This window comes from Nannospalax galili, unplaced genomic scaffold, assembly GCF_000622305.1.
Source record: "Nannospalax galili isolate Female #2095 unplaced genomic scaffold, S.galili_v1.0 scaffold335, whole genome shotgun sequence".
Taxonomy (NCBI): Eukaryota; Metazoa; Chordata; class Mammalia; order Rodentia; family Spalacidae; genus Nannospalax; species Nannospalax galili.
The window spans coordinates 3337826-3362067 of NW_008337842.1; the positions used below are offsets into that span (position 1 = coordinate 3337826).

At 40.2% G+C, this 24242-nt stretch overlaps 1 protein-coding gene across 1 annotated transcript in view; it reads right to left on the reverse strand.

Moving 5' to 3' along the window:
* Window positions 1-23012, reverse strand: part of CUNH11orf53 (chromosome unknown C11orf53 homolog) — a 29242-nt gene extending 6230 nt beyond the window's left edge. Inside the window, exons 1-2 of the mRNA XM_008832822.2 lie at window positions 22988-23012; window positions 21236-21345 (exon numbers count right to left, since the gene is read on the reverse strand). Of these exons, the coding sequence (XP_008831044.2) occupies window positions 21236-21345; window positions 22988-23012 (135 nt within the window). The remainder of the gene's footprint in view (window positions 1-21235; window positions 21346-22987) is intronic.
* Window positions 23013-24242: the final 1230 nt, after the last annotated feature.

Sequence of the window (24242 nt, forward strand, 5' to 3'; positions counted from 1 at the left end):
CACGCAATGATACAGACATGGGGAGAGGGGTGTGTGAAGACAGGAAAATCCAGGGATTCAGTCTCACATTTAGGAATGTGAGGCTGGCTGGTGACCACCGGGAACTATGAGGAAGTAAGGAGGGTGCTGCCCCCACAGCTCTGAGGGACTGGGCCCTGCTGACACTGCGCTCCAGGTGTTTCACCTCCAGAAGAGTGGGACAATCCATTTCTATTGTTTTAAGCCATCCTACTTAATCTATCACTGCAGGAGACTGATGAAGGTCACTATAGTGGCATGGGGAGGGGGGAGATGGGTGATAAGGTTGCTAAGCTGGTATTAGGGTTGAGTGGGAACACATCCTGGTGGAGGTGATGCTTGCTCTGACATCAGAACATCAGAAGGTGTGTAGCGACTTAACCCATGTAAAAGCCAGGCATGGTGAGTGTGCTTGTGACCCAGTCTCAGAGGTGGGAGTGGGGGTGGAGACAGGTACATCCCTGAAGCTTGCTGAACAGCCACTTTAGCTGAACTGATGAGCTTCAGGTTCAGTGATTGAGGAAAGACATTCAACAGTGACTTTAGGCCTACACATATACATGTATACACATGCACATACCACATATGTATACACCACACACACAATAAAATAAAAAGAATATTTCAAATGCAAAATCTGATTCCAGCATCCCCAGTGTCAAGTAAGCGATGGAAGCAGCTGCTGAGGAGGTTAAGAATCCTTAGCATCCTAGGCCTGAGCTCTTAGCCAATGCCCTCAAGGTCTTACAGAGTCTAAAGAGTTGGAGAGATTTTATAGGATCTCATTGAACTCCCTACTCCTTGCTTAAATTCTCTGCATGTTACAGCACTGGGCATCCAGTATCCAATGGCAGAGAAGTCATCGCTCTTACTCGTTCCTTCCCTACTCTCGTCCTCTCTGTTTCTTCTCCTGGATCTCTGATTGCTATAAACTAAATTGGAAAGAGTCTCTTTTCTTTATTAATTCTCTCTTTGGATCATGTAGACTAAATTTAACTTTTATTCCAGAGCTTTTCAAATATTTGAAGATAATCCACCATTTCCCAACTGTCTTCTTTGTGTGTGTGTGTGCACACATATGTGTACATGTTCATGTGTGAATACCTGTGTATGTGCTCTCTCTCTCTCTCTCTCTCTCTCTCTCTCTCTCTGTGTGTGTGTAAAGGCCAGAGGTTGATCTTATTCACCATTTTTGAGGCAGGGGAGACAAGATCTCTCACTGGAACTTCTGGGGCTTGTTGTTTAGGTTAGGATCAAACTCAGGTCCTCATGCTTGTGTGGTAAGCACTATACTGACTGACTTTACCCCTCCCCTCAACTGTCTTAGCTCTACCTGCTATAACAAATACTGAAGATAGGTTGTCTTAGTACTTTATTTCGCAGTTCTGGGGTTGGAAGGCTAAGATGATGGCTTGGTTCTTGGTGATGGACCCTCTTTCTGATTTTCAGAAGGCTGGTTCCTCATTGTGGCTTCATGTGACACACAGAAGTTACCTCTCCTGTATTGATTGCACTAATTCCCTCCAAGTCCCTGCCTCCAAATACCGTTATGGGGGGATTAGACCTTCAACCTAGGAATTTTGAGGAGAACACAACCATTCAGTCTGTGGCACTAACTTTGAATTCTGTCCTCCAGAAACTATCATCCAACCACTCAGAGGCAGCATAGTATTTAAGAGTGAAGGCTCTAGAATCAGTGTGTCTGTGTTTGAATCCCTTTGTTGACTGAGGATCTTGGGTACATGAAATGAAATTAGATCATAGACATGGAACACTTAGATTAGTGCCTTACACAAAGTAGGCAGTGTATACTTGTTGGCTATTGTTAGCATGGCCCCCTACTACTTGTGAGCCATAGATACTAAGAACCATGCATAGTACCGAACCCTATATATACCATATTTTCCCTACACATTCAAACTATACTAATGTTTACCATAATTAGGCACACCAGGAGATTATGAATGAGAATATAAAACATAATAACACCATACACTGTAATGAAATTCCCAGCACCCCCACTCTTCTGCTTTAGAGCCATTAGTAAGTGAAGCAAAAGTAACCTAAACATAAGCATTGTGATATTGTGATAGATGGTCTGGGAACCAAGAAGTATTTCTTTTCCTAGTTGTGTTGGGTGGAGACTGAACCCAGGGCCTTGTGCATGGTGACAAGCACTGTACCGCTGAGCTACACACCCGTCCCAATGAGAAAGCTTCTTAAGTAGCTGATGTGCAGATGTAGACTAAAAGCTTCTTAAACAGCTGATGTGGACAAAGATGGAATTTATCTCTCTATTGGGACCCCATAGGTCAGCAGCAAATTCAGTGTGCTACTTAGAATGGCACACAATTTGAAACTTATGAATTATTTTCTTCTGGAATTTTCCATTAAGTATTTTCAAACTGCAGTTGATGGTGGGTAACTGAAACCCTGGAAAGTGAAACCATGGATGAGGAATGATCTCTCTCTCTCTCTCTCTCTCTCTCTCTATATATATATATATATATATATATATAATATTTATATATATAATATTTGAGACAGGTCTCACTAGGTAGCCCAAGCTACCCTTGAACTCATAACTTTTGGTTTTTGTCTCTGTAATGCTGGGAGTGCAGGTATATACTACCATACCCAGGTAAAATAAATTTTAAGTTGCCAAAGGGAACTCTTGGGTATGCAGTGGCCAGAAGTGAGTATAGATCAGGTTCTCCCAATATCTGTGTGATTAAATCATACATGGGCTCAGTCTGGGCAAATTTTCCCATGCTGCTAGGGCCCCTGCCATTCAGTATTTCCTTTCTGTTTCTGATTCTGTCTGTCTGGGTCTCTCTTCGGAGAACTCTGAGGACCCTTAATACCTTCTGGCTTCTGTCTCAGCCTCCTTTCTACAAAAGTAGGTTGTAGTGAGGGTGGTAGCTGTTTGGGGTGCTGCCCTAGGGAGAGTCCACTGTTCCCCCACTTCTCTGTTTCTGCTCATCTTGCAAGCTAGGGCCAGGCTGAAGGCTTCTGAGAGTCAATGCCAAATTTGATGCCTTTCTGATTTCAGAGCCTGTTGTGTAAGTTCCAGAACATCAAGGCAGTCTCCTCTCAGCATCCTCCAAGAGCCTACATGCCCCTGCAGCAGGCTCAGATGTAGCCAGGGTGCGCACTGTGGCAGACACAGCCTTTTCCCACTTCCACAATGCTGGTCTAAGTTCCCCAGTCTTTCTCTTGCGCCACCACCAATTGCTAACACTCTCTCCTCCCACTACTGCACAGGTTTAATTATTACCTTGGAACTACCAAACCCAATTTTAATAGTAGAAGGTTCTACAAAGACTCCACAATTCCAAGTCTAGTTAATTGTATTATAACTTGACAGAAAAAGTCTCTTGTGTTCTTTCTCCTTGTATAATTTCTCCTTGTGCCTACTGTAGAAATTATACGCCATTTCCATTCTTTATGGCCATCCATAAAATTTTACCATGCAGATTTAACAAGGCCTACAAACACTATCCCTAACCCTCCTACTGAAAGACAAGAACTCTAGGCTATTAACTCTTACTCCCATCTTACTGAGCTATTTCCTGATACCTTAGCCTGTTTTATTTTAAAAAATAAGGACTCACAAGTTAGACATCATTATTATATTAGACTTGTATATGTATATGTATTAGACTTGTTTATGTGCTTATTACTTTCTTTGATCGATTTCCTTCCAGACTTTCTTTTATTTTACTTCCATTTTCCAAAAACAATTCTTTAGAAAATTCCTTAAATGCAGGTGGTTTTGGTAGTAAACTATTTCACGTTTTATTTATTTGAAATAGAATTTCTTTTGACCTTATAGTTGGAAGATGATATTGCTGGGTTTACAATCAGAACTTTTTAGTATTTATTTTCTTGGCACTTCAAAGATATAAACCATTATCTTTGGCTTCCATGCTTGCTGTTAAGAAGTCCGTTATTAAAGTCATTCTTTATGATGGTCTTTCTTTTCTTTATGGTTGCTTTAAATTTTTAAATTATTTTTATTTTTTATGTGTATGAGTGTATTGCCTGCATGTATGTAAATGCACCCATGTCATGCAATGCCTGTGGCAGTCAGAAGAGGGCAATGGATTCCCCTGGAACTGGAGTTAGGGATGGTTGTTAGCTGTCACCTGAGTGCTGGGAATTGAATCCAGGTCCTCTGCAAGAGCAGTTAGTGCTCTTAACTGCTGAGCCATCTCTCTAGACCCTCTGGTTGCTTTTTAACATCTTTCCTTTTTCAGGTTCTTCAAGTTCAGCTCATCTTGTATGCAAGCAGATTTCTTTTGTTTATTCTGCTTGGGATAGGATGTGCTTCATGTCTGGGGGTTCAGGGTTTCATCAGTTCTGGAAGCTCTTGAACCATCATCTCCTCAAATATTTATCTCTGTTGTCCCTTCTGAGAGTGCTTGGATATATTTCAGATCTTTTATGTTTATCCTCTGTATTTTATCCTATTATTTTTCCTATATCCATGATTCTGTGTTCTTCATTTGTGCTGTAAACTGGTCTGAATTTCTTCAGCTATGTTTAGTTCACTAATTCTTCAATTGGAGTTTGCTGCTGAACTCCTATTTTGCATTTTAAAATTATTTATTATGTGTTTTTGTGCACAAATGTTCATGTGTGTGTGCGAGTCATAGGTTGGTGTTGGGATCTTCTTCAGCCGCTCTTCACTTTATCTTTTGAAAAAGGGTCTCTCACTGAACCTGAAGCTCCCTGATTTAACTAGATTGCCTGGCCAGCAAGCTCCAGGGATCCTCCTGTTTCTGTGCACACCCTTTCACCAGCAGTGGGGCTACACGCGTGTGCCACAATGCCTTTTATTCGCATATGGGTGCTGGGGACCTGAACTCAGGTTCTCATGTTTTGTGGCAAGCATTTTATTGACCGTGTCATCTCTCCAGATGCACATTGAATTTTTATATTAATATTTTCTATTTTTTGTTTTGATAATTTTTATTTTAAAGTTTGCTGGGTAATTTTTGTCTTATGACAATCCCAGAAGTAACATTATTCTCATTTTACTAACTATGAGGCTGAAACACTAAACACTGAAGTTCCCCCCTAGGGTGGGTTGACAGATGTGGTGGCAGGAAGTGGGATCCAATCAGGACTTCTGATTTCAGAGCCTGTTTCTTAACCACCATCCCAGAACGCCTTCCATGAATTTTAATAATTAGAAAATAAAAGTTAAAAAACCACCATAATTTTAGAAAACTTAGTATAAGGGAGATTTAGGGTCATTTAGAGAGATCATATAATTATCTAAAAGCTCACAAAAACATCAGGAAGATTGGACACTCCCTTGTCTGATGTGTGTGTGTGTGTGTGTGTGTGTGTGTGTGTGTGTACATGCACATGCAGGACACACACATATGTATATACATGTATATACACACATGTATATGCACACATAGTATATGAATATATACATATATATGAATATATATCTTTTTGATCTTTCAAATGGTATTTCATTTTGGTTAGAGTCTAATTTATTGAAGTTTCATTTACATATGATAAAATTCATAGATCTTAAGTGTGTAATTTAATGCATTTTGATGAATTTTGATGAACTTCTGTAGTTCAGCACCAGAATCATATTATGGAACACTTTCATAAAATTAGCTATTCTGTAGTTATAATTGGTGCTGTCCCCTCTGCAGTGGCCTTCGAAGGATTTAGATGGACCAATGTGAAAAGCAACGATAATATACCCCTTCAGTTCCCCTCACAGAACAAAGAAGAAAGCACCCTGTGGGATGGGGGAGGATTTCCCTGGACAGATTTCAGAGCTTTGGGCTTACTTCTCCATCCCATTTTCAGATTTCACAGGTTAGGAGAGCACAGCCTAAGCCACACAGGCTTTGCTTCCCCACGTGAAGGGAACACTCACTCCTTTTATTCTTTGTTCCATGTATTGTATCCACTCAGTCAGTTTTCATCCTACCAATCCTCTAGAAATAACATTGAAATTAATATTTAAGAGCACCTAGCTTTGACCACGTAAGATGGTATATAATTTTTATTTTGCATACTGCAAACAACAGGATCCTGCAATGCCAGGTAGCCAAATCTAGAGGTTTATATTTGAATGAAATTTGCCAGTCTGCAACTTCCTGTAGCTAGCAGAGCAGCCTCACAGCTGCCCCAAAAGCCCCTCCATGAAAATGAGTTAATTTGAACTAATAGGTCACCAAGGTAGTAAAGTGATAAGATTAGGAATTTCTTCTGAATACATTTATTGCCATTTTTATTACCCTATAATATTTTAGGCGCCAACTTAGTTGAAGGAATATATCGAAATATACTAAGGCATTATCTTACTGGCATTATATTTTTGGCACTGCTGAGTAAGTTTTTAAAATTTTAATTACAAAGTTTAGAAAGTATCCCTTTAAAGATATTGGCACTAATGCTTAGATAGCAATACTCATAGTCATTTGTAAATGGTGACACTTCCAAAGAATTTACAATACTTCATACATTAAATTTCTTGTTATCATCATATCCATGGGTGGAAGGCAGGTAGAGAAGATGATAAGACATTGAACCTTCTAACACCACATTTTAACATCTGAATTAAGATCCATCACAGGACATATGATTTTGGAATGAACGTGAAGTTCTGCTGATATGAACATACTTAACCTTTAAGTGGATACCGAACACTTTATTCCCCCAGGCTAAAAAATGGACATAGAGAATTTGATAGATTGGCCAATATGATAAATGCATAGCAGATCCAGGGGGATTCTGATTGGTGTCAATATTGTATGATGCCCTCAAATATCTAATAAATGTATTTTCACAAAGTTTAAAACAGGTTCTGACTTATGTACCACTTACCTGAGTTGCATATTTAATCACAAGCGGGAAAAATAGTCCATAATAACCCAACAGTTATAAGCATCACTATGTACCAAGTGTTTCATATGCTGTTATCTTAGGAAGTAAATTTTGTTGACTGTTTTACAAAAAAGATACCAAACATAGAAGTTACATGCCCAAGATCAACCAGCCTATCAATCATAGAACTAGACTTGAGACACAATCCTCCCAAGAATCACTTGACTTTGTTTTCTCAAGGATCTAGCAAGCATGTTTTGTGTACTAATTCCTCAAGAGAGTAAGTTCACTGGCCACCCCCGATGGGAAAGACCAGTACTGAACTTTGCAGGTGCTAGGAAAAATGCAATCAATTAATTGCTCATATTAGGACCTACCATCTGTGGAAGATTAAATATAGCTACAATTTCTTGGAAGTTTCTCCCTGCCAGGAAATGGATTCATCGCTCTGAGACTTCTGAAATTAGCATGACTTTGTGTTGTGAGTTGATGAACAAAATATGGCCAAAGGGATTTGCAAGCTTCAAATCTTAGGGCTCAAGGTGTCTTCACTTGCTACCCTCCTTATAGGTAAGTGGGTCTAGCCTCCAGAAGGACAAGAGACTTTGTGGAAGTAAAAGTGAGGAGTTCCTACGGACAGCCAGCAGAGGGGTGAGGGAGATTGTTCTGTCTAAAAGTCTGCCTGAGACTCCAGCTAAATGCAACACGAGGGTTCCCAAGGAAACAGCAGATGAGCTTCCAGATGATACACATAACTGGAAGAAATGATAATTGTTTTAAATTACTAAGGTCATGAGGTTTCTTATGGAGAGGTAAGTATCAGATACAGATATATCCAGGAAAAGTAGCTCATGATATAGAAAAACATGTTCCTAATTTCTACAAACAGCAAGTCAGAAATCAGGTTAGTGATTGTACTGAGGATTTGAATTTGTAGGCTGAGAAGACACAGAGAAGCAAGGAAACTCCTAGGTGTGAGGAATCTCAGGCACCAAACATCAAACACGGGAGGAAAAGCATAGGTTTTCTTCAAGGAATAGTAAGCAAGCTGGTTGGTTGGCAGCAGAAGTTTCACTTTGTTGATTAAATCAAATTATGTTGTATGCCTATTGTGCTGTAAGATTATAGTCATTTCCAGAAATACAAGAAGACATGGATTTTTGTAGACAGTATATATAGATCATAGGGAAATTAGCTATACAAGTATAGCTACAGTTAGTGTGATAATTAGCATAAGAGGTGAGGCTGATGGACCCAGCGTTTCCTGGTAGCTACTTCTGTCAGGGGCTCTACGTCAGGCACTTTGTATGTGTTTCTCATTTTTAGTGACAAGTAATATGTGCTGTATATTCTCTTCAGTGTGCTAAATGATTTACAAGCATTGTCTCATTAAATGCTCACCATTAATCACTGAGATAGTGTTAGGAGTTATTGTCTCTGGTCAATAGATTGAACACTTAGTAGATACTTGAAAGAACCTATCCAAGGTCATGAAGCTAGTGTCACAGCCTGGGTTCTAATGTAGATCTCCCTAACCACAATTTGGTATAGATGGAGCAGTGGGAGAAAAGATGAGAGTTGGGGGATGGTCACTGACTATCTTGAGAAATGGGCTTGAACACATTATAATACAGATGATACCGAGTCTAGTTTAAAAAGATAGAAGGAAGTCAATAAGATAGGACAAGGGTGTGTCACTGTGGAGAAAACCAAAGGTTTGGATTTTCACAACAGCATTCCTGAGGTACAAGAATGCAAGCAGGAAGTGTGAAGATGGGAAAAAGGAAGAGAAGCTGGAGGAAGAGGCTGGAGCCAGGTTATTGAGGGCTTTTGAGCCATGCTGAGGGGCTTAGACTTTGTCCACTAATGGGTTATGGTTCCATAGAAGCCTCTTAGTGGTGTAGATACTGGTGAAAGCACTGATCTGGGACACTGAATCTGATGTGGAAATGATGGGTCTGGAATGGTTGGTATGGTGAGTGTATGGGCTGTTGAAGTTCAATAGAGACCTGATGCTGAGGGTCTGGTGGGTTTTAGGGGGCCAGTGGGTGGCTTTTTTTATCCACATCCATGTGGTATCCCTTTAGAGGATGTATCAGGAGGGCTGATTCATGCTCACAGGTGCTGAGGGCTGCTGGCCACCTGTTCTGCACAATGTATAATTCCCAGGACAAGCTTCCTTTTTTTTTTTTTTTAACCATTGGCAACCTTCTCCCTCATATCACTCTATAAAGTGTAAAAGTCCCTACATTCTTAAGCTCTTAAGTGATTTAATTCAATGGTGCATGGTGTAGGTCCAGTCCCAAGGCAAGTAATACTTTTTAATTGAGGAAGGAATATTGAAACCTCCTTATAAAGACTTACCTTATGTCTACAAAGCCTACAAAGATTTGGCCAGGTTTTGTGTGGCTTGTCTTCACTATCACCAGCCTGGTAACAGTAGGGACTATGTTATTGGTGTAAAAAGATTTTCTGATTTGTTTAAGGTGTTCAAAAGTATAGAGAGGTAAAGTGAAGTCAAAGCCATGTTCAAATTCTGAGGGAAAGGAATTTACCATGAAAATGAACGTGCATTCATTTTTTGTAGTAGTTCATGAAGTTATATAGCATACTTTTGAAACTGATTAACTTGTTGCATCAACTTAATCTTGCTGTAGCAAATCATCATAGAAAATTTCTATAAGATTTCACATGAATATAGTGGTCTGTGGATGCTGAACAAACAGGAACTGGTGGCAAAGACTTCTCTAGACATCTGCTTTATGCTCTAGTCACTTCATACTCGTTTGCTTCATTTAAAATTTTCACAATAGGGGGCTGGAGAGATGGCCCAGCAGTCAAGAACACTGACCGTTCTTGCAAAAGACCCAGGTTCGAATCCCAGCATCCACATGACAGCTAACAACTGTGTGTAACTCCAGTTCCAGGGGATCTGACAGCCTCTTCTGTCCTCTGCAGGCATTGCACGACATAGTGCACTTACCTACATGCAGGCAATACACGCATACACATAAAATAAAAATAATAAATAAAAAAATATTTAAAATTTTCACGATAATTTCTTTGATAATTAAGGCAACCTAGTTAATAAATATTGAAAATGGATGTTAGGTCTTATATCTTTATGGCTAATCTCAAACTTTAGAAGAACTATGATTCCAAGTGTCTTAAATTTCTGGCATATGAACTATTTTATGTCTCTTGGAAAACTCACATGGTTCTAGAACTCCAACTTTCTGACACTTTCTTAAAATTTTAAGCTCTCTTGCTTGGCACCAAATTATGTCCAGGCTTTGTCTGTGAGAAAATGACTGGATTGCTGTTGCCTAAGTTACAAAATGTGCCATATTTTTATCCCTGGCTCTTGGTGTGCCTGTGGAATGCTATTTGTATTTGTATAGCTAAGTCAGAACAACAAGAGCCGTGGGGATGCACTTTGGCCAGAACAGAATCTGCAGAACTCCAGTCCCGCCAGATGGAACTGCCATGGTTGTTTTGCTCCAAAACCTGATTATTTTTGCAAGCTACATGAAAGAACTCGCCACTAGAAATGATTTTAAATTTCATGACATAAAAAAGGCCCATGGAACTAATAGAACAGCTGAAAAAATAAGTTCCTTGTGAAAGGTTTGCTTCCATTATTATTTAAAATTTTTCTGCAATTGTGAAGGAGCAGATGGTGGGTTGGGAGCATGGAAAGGCCTGGAAATGTGGTTCAGTTCTCTAAACAGGGCAGACAGTGGGCTAATGAAAGTCAGACAATAGGTGCTTTGGAAAGCCATAGAAAATAAAGCATTCATTTAAATGAAGACCAAGGATAGCACATGTATCCCTGAATTCAATTGTATTTTGAGTTTACAAGGCATTGCCTGCTCCGAAAATGTTTTCTTTTTTGATTATTTGTGGGCTCATCAAGGAGTTATTTAGCAATGTTAACAAACAACGCACAAAGCACTGTGCCTTGGGAATGAGCAAAAGGTGTGTGGGAAATACTGGATTAGACACAGATTCCTTCGATCACTCACTTTATAAAAAACTTATAGGTAATGAGAAATGGTTTTTCTTCTGGAAATTTAGAAAAAAACGTATTAAGGTAAAATGAAATATATGTATTAAAGACACATTGCAGTTTTCTTAACAACTGTAGTAATCAAACAGAAGCATCAGCTGTTTCTCAAAATCCAAGAAAAAAATCATATAGGAAAACTAAAAGTATAAGAAAGGATTAAAAAACTTTCCAACAACAGTAAAATGAAAAATAACTCTTAGACATTTGATGACTATTCATTGTGCCCAGGCAAACAGGATAATGTTATTGAGGCCAAAGCCCATCATAAGATTAGTTCAATTTATGAGTGTTGAAGATATGAAAGATTATGGTTAGTTTTAGGAAATCAGAGAAAAATCACGATTATTTCTTTTAATAACCATGACACCAACTTTTTGCATTTATGCATCTGCAGAGTTTAGAGGCACCTTGGTCCAAAACTTTTTACAGGCGCTGTATACCATCTGTATGCTGCTATGTTCTTAGAACATGGCTATGAACTTCTGTATAGTCAACTCCATAATTTTAAGACATAGGTAATCAGTATGTGAACTTATAGTCTATAGCTTCTTTTAACATTCCACTGCTGGTTAGTGTAATGATTCAAATATCAATTACAATTAGAACAGTGTATAAATTGCTGAAATTCTAGTAGGTACTGGGGAGGGGTGCATATCCTGATTTAAATTAGATTTCTATATTAGGAAAGGGTTCCATCTGTCTTTTGCATGGAATCCCAGGAAATGAGAGCATTGGCAACATTTTCTCCTATTTCCATAAGAAGATACAAGGACATCCTCCTCTTTCCCTAGTAATGCTTATATTTAGTAAGGCTGACTTCTGACCATGACATGGCAATTGTGCTCCTGAAGCCACGGCAGCTGTGGTAACCTGCACAAGACTGGGCTTGTCAGCATCCTGTCATAGAGGGGGAAGGGGCTCATGAGGCTCAGTGTCCTCCATGAGGATTTATTAATGAATATACACAATTGATAATTGATGGGTGGGAGGAAGAGGCATTTTCTTTAGTTGAGTAATCATAGGTAAGGTGTCCCAGCTTCTGTAACAACTCCTCACCCATGCTCCTGTAAGCGACACTAAAAACCTCATTGAACCATTAAGAGAAAGCTATGAAAATAGAAGAGCGATTATGTGGGACAAGGAGGGGATCATTGGGAGTGGGACGGAGGAAAAGAAACAGGGTAAGTATGATCCACATATATGCTCATGAAAGTGTCATAATGAAACTCATTATGCATAATTGATATGTGCTAATCAAAATATTAAAATATTAGTGAGGCATTTTCACGTATGTAAATATGGGAGAATTCTGGGCTACATGAGACCCTGTTTCAAAAGAGGAAGTTTGCAATAGATCAGGTGAAAGAAAGACTTTAGAGTTCAATAAATCTGACAATTACATCAAGTTGATTATTCCATATGTATACATATATTGAAATATCATGAGTATGTATACTTATTCACTTAAATTAAAAGGGAAAAATCTAGAAAACAACAGCAGAATTTAAGGTTGCCAATCATTGCTTCTGTTGTTTTGTTGTTTCATTCCCTGTGAATGAAATTTTTTTTCTGCCTTATAGTTAACAGTTTGACATGCTTCTATTGTGTTAGAATCGGGCCTGTGACTCCCAAGGCTGATCTTGGAACTTTCTGTAATCTAGTGTGTGTCCACCTGAGGGTGGCACTCCTTTTCTCTGGTATTTATCAAGTGGCTGCCATGTGTCAGGTGCAATAAAAACCATAAACACCACCATTGCCCAAGCACTCAGAATATGCCATGTGTTACCGTGCTGGGTGCTTCACAAACATGACACAGATAATTTAGGTCTATCTCCCAATGATGGAGATAGAGCCTGCATCTGTCTGATTATGAATGGCAAACTCCAAGGCATCCTATGACACTGTCATTCATCCAGAAGGGACAGACAGAAATAGCAAGACATTAGCCAACTGGGGGCGATTTAACACAACAAGCAGTTGTAGTTTGACATAATATTGTGGCAGAAAATTACCATCTCAAGAAGTCAAGATGGATGCCTGGAGACCATCCCAGGCAAGGCTGGAAGTGAGTTTTGAAGGGCAGGCCTCCCACCTCTTTACAGACAAACTTGGTTCACCCACTGCGTGGGGCAGACTCATAGATGGAACTCTGCTTTCTCTTGGCCGTTGTCCCCTCTGTGTGCTCTGTAGGACTCTCACGCTCACTGTTCACCTGCGTCATCTTCCTTCAAAGCCTATCTCAAGGCACACCATCTTCCGTGGAGTTCTCTCTATCCATCCTGTCTATGCATTTCTCAGTCAGAACCTGCACAGTGTTCACCGAGGGCCACAGTCACTATACTGACACTGGAAGCAAAGCCATCTTGGTATTTTAATTCCTTACTTCAACTGTAATTCCTTCTCTCACAGTGGACTGTACATCCTTCAGGGCCAAGGATTTCTCACATCACTTTGAATTCTCACCTGCATAGTGCAGTAAGTACTTAATAGCAACGGCATTGATTGAGCACCTATTCTGTACTAAGCCCTTGGCAAATATTAACAGTAACCTTTATGATAACCTTAGCAGGTTTTAAAAGAAGCTAGGTAATGTTACCAGCATCAGACAGTTGACAGATGGCAGAGCTGAGATGTGAATGTAGGTGATCTGGATACAGACTCTAAACTCTTCACCATGCTTCTTCCTGTCTTGGAGGATGAACTTCAGTAAGTCGAAGTGCTGGAGGTCCCTGGGTGAGGGTGATCTCAAACATCAGCTCAAGGATGCTGCAAACTGGGGACAAGCGAGTTCTAAAAGATTCTGATCTATTTTAATTGATTGATTGTGCAGTGAATGTTTGTGTGTATGTATGTGTGTAAGTTGTGTGTGTGTGTGTGTGTGTGTGTGTGTAGGCTGGTGGTTGGCTTCATGTATCTTCTTCATTCTCCACCTTTTTATTCTTCCTATTTTATTGCATTCGTGTGGTGTTGCATGTGTGTGTATGCATGTTTGCTTGTGTCTGGATGCATGTGTGTGTGTGCCTCTGCATTTGGGGGCCCAGTGTTGATGTTGGGAATCCTTTTCTTCCATTGTATTCATTGAGGCAGGGTCTCTCAGACAAACCCAAGTTTGCAGATATGACTAGTTTTGACAGCCAACTTGCTCTAGAGATCCTGTCTCGACTTTTTGAGGCTGGAATTGCAGACTCGTAACCACTGCCACCTGGCATTTATGTGGGTTCTAGGGATTGGAACTTTGGTCTTCATGCTTGCATGGCAAGTACTTTAACCACTGAGCCATCTCCCCAGCCCCTCTGTCTCATTTTTTTGACAGTCTCTCACTGAACCTAAAGTTCATCAGCGAGCTCCAGGACCTGCCTGTCTTTGCTCCTCCCTCTGATGCCACACTCAGCATTGGGGTTACAGGAGTGCACCACCACTCCCGGATTTTATGTGGATGTGGAGGATCCAAATGTAGCTCTTCATGCTTGTGCAACAATCATGTTACTTGTTGAGCCATCTCCCAACCCCCAGAGATCTCATTTAAATCCTAAATAGTAAGATGGGAACATTTGAGATATGAATAATGAAAATAAAGATGATAAAGGAATATGATAAACTTTGTAAGGCTTGAGTCTTAGAAGTGAAATATGGAGTTGTAGTTCAAAGGGTACAAAACACAGGCAGAATGAGTCTAGAGGTCTAATGTGTAGTATGGGGGCTGTGGTTTATAAAATTGTATTGTGAGGGACTTTTGTTGAGCAGATTTTAACAGATCATCACAGGAAAGTAACTATGTGAGTGGATACATATGTTTGTGTGTGTATACATATACATGTTGTTGCTTTATTATGGTAATCATTTTACAATCTACCAGCATCCTATAGCATCATATTATAAACCTCAAATATATGCAACAAAACTTATTTAAAAATGGATACTGGGAACTAGAAAAAAGTCAGAACAGGGTAGTTCCCTGTCTAGAACTTGTAATGCTAATTACTCTTGCCTTTACTTCTCCTTCACATCTCCCATTTATGATTCAAGGACTTTCTTCTTCCCTTAGAGGCAAAAGTTATGCAATTTGGGAGTCTTTTAGATAGACCCACTGAAGGAGTGCTTCAAGTGCCTCAACCTGTGACCCTGTTCAGCATGGAAGAAGCCAGAGTGGTCGGCGTTCCTATTCCCTATTGGCAATTTGGGTAACCCCTTCAGAGGATGGTGTGATAAGAATAGGAGGTAGGAATTGGCTAGGCAGTTAGGGTGAAAAGACCCCAAAGAAAAGTAGCCAGTTTCTTGGCTAAAAGTCAAAATGTCTTTGGGCCTGTTAGCAACATACTCTGTTCCAAAGGCCAAAAATGTCAAAAGTATTTGGGAGCTTGTATCTAATCCCTAAAAGATTTTAGGGTTACCTCTTCAGAGGGGGGAATGTTGGAGGGGAGGGAGTGGGCATGGATTTGATCAAAATACCTGTGTACATGTATGAAATTCTCAATAAAGTTTTTGTAAAAATTAAAAAAATAAAAGGATACTGGGCCTGCAGAGGTAGCTTAGTCAGTAAAGGGTTTGCTGTGCAAGGAGGACCTGAGTTTGATTCCCCAGCATCCATGTAAAAAGGTGGTTTTGGTGGTGCATGCTCATAATCCCAAAGTTGGAGAGGTGGAGTCAGGTGGTTCCCTGGAACTCACTGGCCAGCCAGCCTTGCCTAATTGATGACTTCCAGGATAGTGAGAGACTGTCTGAAAAGGAAGAATGGAATTTCTCTGGAGGAATGACACCTGAAGTTGACCTCGGCACACATACCACAGAAATGTGCACCTGCACAAACACGCATACATATCTGCATACACAGACACATGAATGAAAAATTGCATAAAAAGTAGCAATGAACACAGAGATGAAGGGTCTCCTAGAGAGATGGCTCAACTCTAAATTGTATTGACAGGGATACAAAGCTTAGAAAGAAGAATGCGATGACTCAAGACCACTTATCACCAACCACAATGAAACTTCACAGAGACTAAGCAAGTGGGAGTTTTTCTTTGTGGGTAAGTATGTTTTCCGACGTCTCAGGGCAGTTAAAGAAGCTCGAGTTGACATACGGTTTCCAGTTGTATATCTTTTCCCCTAATATTTTACAAGAAATCCGGATGCAAATCACAGATCTGGACGTCACAGTGTTTATATTTGGGGGCAAATGGAGTGTGTATGTGATTGGTAGATCAAGGAAGCAGCTGGGCAGGGGACTGAACACGCCTCTCACTAGCTGCCCCAATGCAAAGACAGTTATGAGAAACCGAGCTAGCCAGCGGACATCTGTTCTGCCGTTAGAATTTCTGCACATCTTGCCAGATATCAAACATTTTCAATGACCCAGGCCATAAAGACACTGTATGATACCATTTACCTTCTGTTCCTCCAAAATTTTCCTTCAAATAGGAACACTGCAACACTTCGTTCCTCTACTTACAACCTTTTCGCTTGAAAAATGATTAGGACAATTATTAACCAAGAACTGCAGCTGACAATATGGCCTTATCTCACATGTCCTTGACATAGAGACTGAACAGCGAATTTCAATAGAAGACTTAGGGTAGTATAGAAAGAGAACCTAGCTGTAAGTCACTATGATTTGAGAAACAAACACTTGTGTTCGGTGCAAAAGAATACCATTGTATGCATCATTCAAGGCAGCATAATCTAAATATATTTCCTACTTGGGATATTTCTTCTCGGCATTTCCTTCAGTTTAGGCTTTCAAAAACAGAGCCAGAAAATTTTATTTATTTTCCTCATGCTTATGTAAAATATTAACTTGAACCTTCACATCTATTTTGCTATTGTTACCGACAACAGGATTCCCAGGGGTGTGCGGTGCAGGAAAGCTATTACCATATCCATCAATCAGTGAGACAGACAGACCATCAGACCCTGGTTCCAGGCCCCGTCTTAGTCTTCCACATACTACACCATGCTTCTCCGTCCTCCTGTGCAATTGAAATTCCAAGCAGGTTTCCAATTCCCCTTCACTCCAGCTGTCGTGTGTTCACTGATTTTAAATGAATCTTTATGATTGCTTAAGAAAAACTTGATTAGCAAGCTAAATAGTCTGTATATTGTTAACTGAATTTCAGAACACAACAGAAAAATTGTGGTGATTAGGCTTATTACTTTCTCTTTTTTCTATAGATAACAGAGTTTATTGAATTGTATGGTATTGTCTTTTAAAAATTCAATGATGAGCTTTTATGGAATTCAGTTGAAATAGTGTAACAGCAAAAAAAAATCAGCAGTCAAAAATCTAATTACATATTGTTGGTATTCAGTGTTGGTGAGTGGTCTCTATTTATCTTGTCAGAAATCTAGTAAAGTCATAAAAAATAACAGAAAAATTTGAGAAATAAAATACAAAGAAAACCTAAGATTTAAAAATGTATAGACACAGGGGCTGGAGAGATGGCTTAGTGGTTAAGATCATTGGCTGCACTACCAGAGGACCCAGGTTCAGTTCCCAGCACCCACATGGTGGCTAACAACTTCAGTTCCAGGGTATCCCTCTTTGACACCCTCTTTTGATTTTCACAGGCATTGCATGTAGGTGGTGCCCTTACATACGTGCAGGCAAAACACTCACACACGTAACATTTTAAATAAATTTAAAAACTCTACTGCAAAGATGTGAAAAATATTTCAGAGTATCCAAAGCAAATGTTCTTGAGGAAAACTGGTAGAGCTAGATCACAGCTGTGTAACCTTACTCAGAATGTGGTCACAAGGAGCTGAGCACCAATGTGGACATTATATAGTTACATCTGGAAGCTCATTTTCCAGGGGGACATAATTTTTCATAATACATGTGCACTACTTTCCTAGGACTTCTATGATGACTATCCACAGACACAACTGTTTAAACCATCTGAATGCATTCTCGTAGTTCTGAAAGCCAGATGTTCCCTTAGAGCAGGGCAAGGTTGAACCAGCTATAGGGTTCTACAGAGAATCTGTCCTTTACTTCTTCCAGCTTTGGGCAGATGCTGGAATTCCTTGATTGGTAGCTTCATCACACCAACCTCTGCTAAAGAGGTTACTCTACCTTTCCCCCTCTGTCTTCTCTTTCAAACCTGCCCTTGCAAAGATACACGTGATTGTATTAAGTGCCCACACTGATAATCTAGGGAAGGAGCCTCTTCTTAAGCTCTTTAATCATGTATATTTCCACATAAAGCAACAATTCAGTGGTACCAGAGGTTTTACATAGGATCTTTGGGGGTTCATTTTGTGACCAGGGACAATATGCTTACAGTAGTCCTTGGCAGGGGTTTCGGTCCCTAGCCATGTTGTCAGCTGAAATTTGAGTCCATACCATGGCTGGAGCTGGCTTGCACTTGTCTATTCCTAGTTCTTTCTACCTGATATTTATTCTCTCTCACGTTCTCTCCCATGTTCCTCTCTCTCTCTCTCTCTCTCTCTCTCTCTCTCTCCTCCCATCTCTCTTGATTGCATGTATCAAAGATTATTCTACTTTGCTCCACACTGATCTTTCTCTTTAAATATGGAATTGAGAGTCAGAAATCTGCAATTTTCCAGTCATATAGCAGTCACTTAAATTTTTTTAGTTTCAAAAATTATGTTTATATATGTATATGTGTCTGTAAGTATACAGTGCTTATGTGCTTATGTGTACAGGTGCCTGTGTAGGCCAGAAGAGAGTGCCTTCTTCCCTGGAGCTGGAGTTACAAGTAGTTGTGAGCCTCCTGATATGGGTGCTGGGAACTGAGCTCAGGTCCTCAGGAAAACAGGAAGCACTCTTAACCTCTGAGTCACCTCTCCAGCCTAACAGTCACTTTCTTTATTTTGTTCTCAGCATCCTCATCTGTAAAATGGGAAGCTGTAAATGTCAAGCTCATAGGCTAGTGTGTCTAAGAAATTAGATAATAAACATATATCTTAATCTGTCTTCATATAAATATGACATCTTTCATATCATACAGCTGTACTGACTGGTCTTTTGTCTTCGGTATTCAGTTTAGTGCTTGGCTATGTGGTTGTATATATATTTAAATGTGTAGGTGTTTTTCCTTCCTACCAGATTATTGGTATTTAATGACACAGACTTTGACTTTGTATGAACTCTACATATGTTGTGTCCAGGTTCTCTCTAACAACAGTGTTACAAAGACAGTAGCAGTAGCTCAGCAAGCTCTTATCTGGACAGGGATAAGAACCTGGCTCTGCTGTGTAAGGCTTGGGCACTTGTTGTTTGCTCTCTGGGTAAAGTTTGCAAATAGTAATATGCAAAAGAATTATTCGAGGAGCCTATAAATAGTGTCAAATGACCATTCCCTGGCCTGACCTTATGACTCTTTGTTAGTAAACATGGGCCAAGCCCAGGAATCTGCATTATAAGATGAAACCAAACAATATGGCTTATTATTTACTGTGCATATATTGCTTTATCTCTTACAAAGTGAAAACATAAAAACTAAAGAGAGAAAAGGCAAAATTTGTGATTTGATAGTCACAGGTCTTGAGTAAGAAGTCAAATTAGGTTGGTTTTTATAGTCTGCCCGCCTGTCTTGATGCGTTTTTGTAGAACTCTGCTATGTTTCCTCATCTTCTCTATGCAGATACTGAGGACACCAAGGTGTGAGCTCTGCCCTTATCACAGTGCACACAGCCCACCACTTGCCTGCAGTGGCTTTGTGTGTGACTCTTGTCTTCCCAGTTGGCAGCCTGCCTAGAACTTTTGATCAGGTTTCAAAATTCAGTTGCTCTCTGGCTTGAAGTTGCAGCTGTGGCCCAGCAATCTGGTTACGTGCACTTGGAATTGTTCACTGTGAGTAGAGTCTGAATCCACCCCCTGCATCTCCCTCTCAGGAGAAAGGGTGATGATTCTATTTTTAACATTTATTCCAGATGCCTCTGAGCAGGCACTATGAGGAAACACTAACTGAAAATTAGACAAGGAGCCTAGTTATTAGCTTTCTCTGTATCAGCTAAGCTCTGTTTATTGAACTAGAAGAGAAGAGGTTGCTTAGAGAAAGGATAGCAGGAAATGTACAAGAAAAGGTGTTCTTGGATATGGAACTTGATTCTGGAGTTGATTCATTTTGTTCTGAGTGTTTGCTATTGGAACAGTGTTGAACATGGTGCCAACAACGTGGGCTGGAGAGTGGGGAAGGCAGTGCCCGTGTGTGCCGGCCTCACTAGACGTGGAATGTAGCTGCCTCATTTATTCCTGCTCACCTGCAGGTTGCCAGCATTCACGTTATTATATTTAGTAGACTACATGGCTTTACTATTCTTAATAGCCATTCCTGCCATTCCTGAGTCGCTTTTGGAGATTTCGTACAACCACTTAGGCACAAAGCTGAGCTCTATTTAAAGACATGGATGACAGATGGAGATTTTAGACTCAAGGTATATTCTACTAGGATCTTAAAGGCTGAGGATTCAATTTGCTACAGAGAGGATTTATTCCAAGTCATATCTATCAGATTTAGAGTGTTATGTGGTTAAAGGTCAGCACTGTTCCCTCAAACTGAGCCTTTGCTAACCAAGGACTGGGGAAACTAAAAAGTCAGAACACAACCCCTTTCCATTGTCACCAGTTGAAGCAGTCAGTCAACTGCATCCCAGTGCTCTGGGAACATAGCTGGTAGCTAACAGACATCCTGTGAGGTGAGGAACAGCCAGGTTTTTATATTATAAGGGACTTTGGAACTGTTTTGGCTGCCTCATTTCACGTGGGGTCTAGAAAGGTTGAGCTTTCCATGGTCACACAGCTAGTCCTGGCAGGCTAAGGTCCCCTCTTTACCCACATTCTTTCCATCCCACTAAGTCCCTTTGTCAGGAGTTGGGCTGGCATTTGTGAATTGTGATTTGCATGACTCACAGGAATAGCAAATTCTATTTCTGGGGCCACGTGATCAATAGCAGATGAATAGGGACATACTCGTCCAAAACGCTGTGAAGAACCACTGGGAAATAGAATGGGAAGGACAACAGGAAGAGTGTAGTGGTGTGCAAGATCACGTGCAAACTTTAGCACCACCAAATGAGCAACTGAAGCGTATCAAATGGGTATGCCCAACAGGGAGAGATTGCCTGTGCAGGGAGAAATATAGAATCAAGGTATTTCTATAGTGTGTTCTAGGTAAAGGAAAGTTTTTCTCTTGAGAAAAGTCAAAGCCAGGAGGTAGATCTGGGTAAAGGAGTAAAGGGAGTAAAGGAGTGGGGGAGATTGCTTCACCAGAAGTCTTGAACCCAAAGGACTTCAGACAGAATGAAATCAGGACTTACATTGAGTCTGGAGTTGCTTGTCTGCTTGGAGCGCTTTTCTGCCAGGAGATCCTTGACCGTGTGTTTCACTCTCACACCCTGGTACACGCGTTTGCTGTAATCTCCTGGGACTTAAGCAAATGGAATAGTCATAATCAGGTGGGGAGAGTCATTAGGTCAACTTGCTAAGGCTGAAAATTGTGATTCTATTTTCTCAATAGAATGAGAGAAGTCTTGAATTTGAAGTGGACTCAAAGGAATTCTATTTCCTGATCCTTGATAAAAATTCACTCAAGTTCTGTGTAGGTGGAAGAAACACTATCTTCTACATGGCAGCTCTTCAAAGTATCCCTTGTTTTAACCTTTGCTCTGTCAAGATTCACTCCAGTAAGATTTATGATTTATGCTTTAGTCATAAGATAAGGGATTGGATACCACTTGAAATGACGGTTCTTACTGCACAGGTAAGAACAACTCAGGTTACTATAAGATAGTGCTCCTGCCCTAGCATATCTACTCTGGATGTGAGGAAGTAGGTCAACTGGATTGTCTGAAGGTTATGTTCCTAACAAGAAAGTCATCTGTGTTCTGTTTAGTACACTAACCAAATCTACTTTGTTTTTGAGAAAATCTAGTTATTGGACACGAGGAATTACTACTTAAAAACTAGTCAAGGGGAACTGGAGAGATGGCTCAGTTGATAAAGTGTTTGCCTTAAAACCATGAGGCCCTGAGTTCTGATCACTAGCACCGTGTAAAAAGCCAGGTATGGCTGATCGTGTCTGTAATCCCACTGCTGGGGTGTAAGAGACCTTCCCTTAGAAAATAAAGTAGAGGGGGCTGAAGAGATGGCTCAGCAGTTCAGAGTGCATACTGCTTGCAAATGACTCAACTTCGGTTCCTAGCACTCATGTCTGGTGGCTCACAGCCACCTGTAACTCTGACTCCAGGAGGATCTTTTGCCTCTGGCCTCCATGGGCACATTCACTCACATGCACATACCTACAAGTAGACATATAGTTAAAAATAAAATAAATCTTAAAAAAATAAGATGAAGAGTGATTGAGGAAGATACTTAATATTGATTTCTGGCCTCCATAAATGTACATGGGAATTCATACATATAAACACTCACATACAAACATGTATACACACTTATACCATGCACATAAAACAAAACTAGACCAAGGATAAAGGAAGAGTTGTCAATTCATTTAACATATTTTTTAGTACGTCCATGTGTACTTGTTGAAGATTTTATAGTGCTTGGCAATTTGCATGCATTGTTTAATTTGATCCATTTTACAGATGAACAAACTGAGTTCAAAGCTAAGATTTTGCCAAGATCTCACAGCTACTAATGAGCAATATAGCTGTGATTCGGACTCAGGTCAGTTTGTAGTACTAAAAACTAGAAAAGTTTGCTGTTTTCACCAAGAATAAATAACAGAGGTAGATGGATTCAGAGAGAAACAGCTCCCAAAGCTGCAAAAGTTGGCCAGCACTGCCTCTAGGAATCATGAATTCCACTAGTAAAAATGGTTGACTAATGACTGGGGAACCACTTGCTTGGATGACTCTGAGAGCATTCAATCACTGACTTAGTGGTTGAACTAGACTCATTTAAATATATTTTTAAGCTAAAAATTGTTATTTTAGTAAGCTGGATGCAGTAGGTTGTATGGCTCTGATCCATTTAATTGAAGCGTTGCTGGCTTACCAACAAATTAAGCTGTGACAGGATTCAGCATCTATGTGTGTGGTGGAACATACTCATGTACACTTGTCTGAGGTCCATGGCCAAAAATGTCCTCTACTCTGCTTGGATTTGTAGACAGTCTAGGAGTATTAGACATGGAAAACAATTTGTACTATGTAAAGAACAGAATGAAGAAGGAAGGAAGGAAGGAAGGAAGGAAGGAAAGAAGGAAGGAAAGAAGGAAGGAAGGAAAGAAGGAAGGAAGGAAGGAAGGAAAAAAAAAAGAAGGAAGGAAGGAAGGAAAGAAGGAAGGAAGGAAGGAAGGAAGGAAGGAAGGAAGGAAGGAAGGAAAGGAGACAGGTCATAGCCAGAGGCTGGGTGGTGGAATGGGTAGAGGATATTACTGGTTTAAGCATCAAGGGATGCATAACCATACATTGGTCACTAGTGTGGAAAAATCATAATCATTCAGCCCCATTTTCTTCATGTGAGAAATGGTTATAATTTCTGCTCAGCAGTCTTCAAAGGTTTATAAGGAAAAACTAACGTATGCATATGAAAATACTTTGAAACTACTGAGTTTCATAAAAACACCTGCTTGCAGCGTGGGAAAACAAAGCTGGGTGTGGTGGTCTGAATGAGAATGACTCCCATAGGCTCCAAGTATTTGGACATTTTGTTCCCAGTCGGTGGTGCTGTTTTGGGAGGTTTTATGAGGTTGGCCTTATTGAAGGAAACGTCACTGAGGGTGGGCTTTTAAGGTTCTTAAGCCTTGGCAGATTTCCAGTTGCTTTCTGCTTTCTGTGCCTGCTTGAAGGTGTGCGTGTGCCTCTTTCTGCTCCTGACACCATGCCTCCCTGTCATGATGGACTCTAATCCTTCTGGAACCTGGGACCTTAGCTCAAGTACACTCTTCTTCCTATAAGTTCCTTGGTCACAGTGTTTTATCACGTCAATAGAAAAGTAACTAATACAATATGTTTCAGAGTAATGAGTTACCTAATTCGAATGACAGACAACCTGATTTCAACAAAATAATTTCAGTGTTCCTCTGGTCTAATTTTGACAGGATTGTGTCTATATATTCTTTTAAAAAATTATTCCATTTGTATTTTATTTATTATTTTTATTTTTTGGCGCAGCATCTCCCTGTAGCTCCAGGTGGCCTGGAACTCACTATGTAGCCCAAGTTGGCCTCCATCTCACAGAGATCCACCAGCCTCTGCCTCTGCCTCCCAAATGCTGGGGTTAAAAGTGTACATCGCCATGCCTGACTGGTCTATATAATTTTAATTAAAGAAGCTTGAAGTACTTCTTTCAAATCACTCT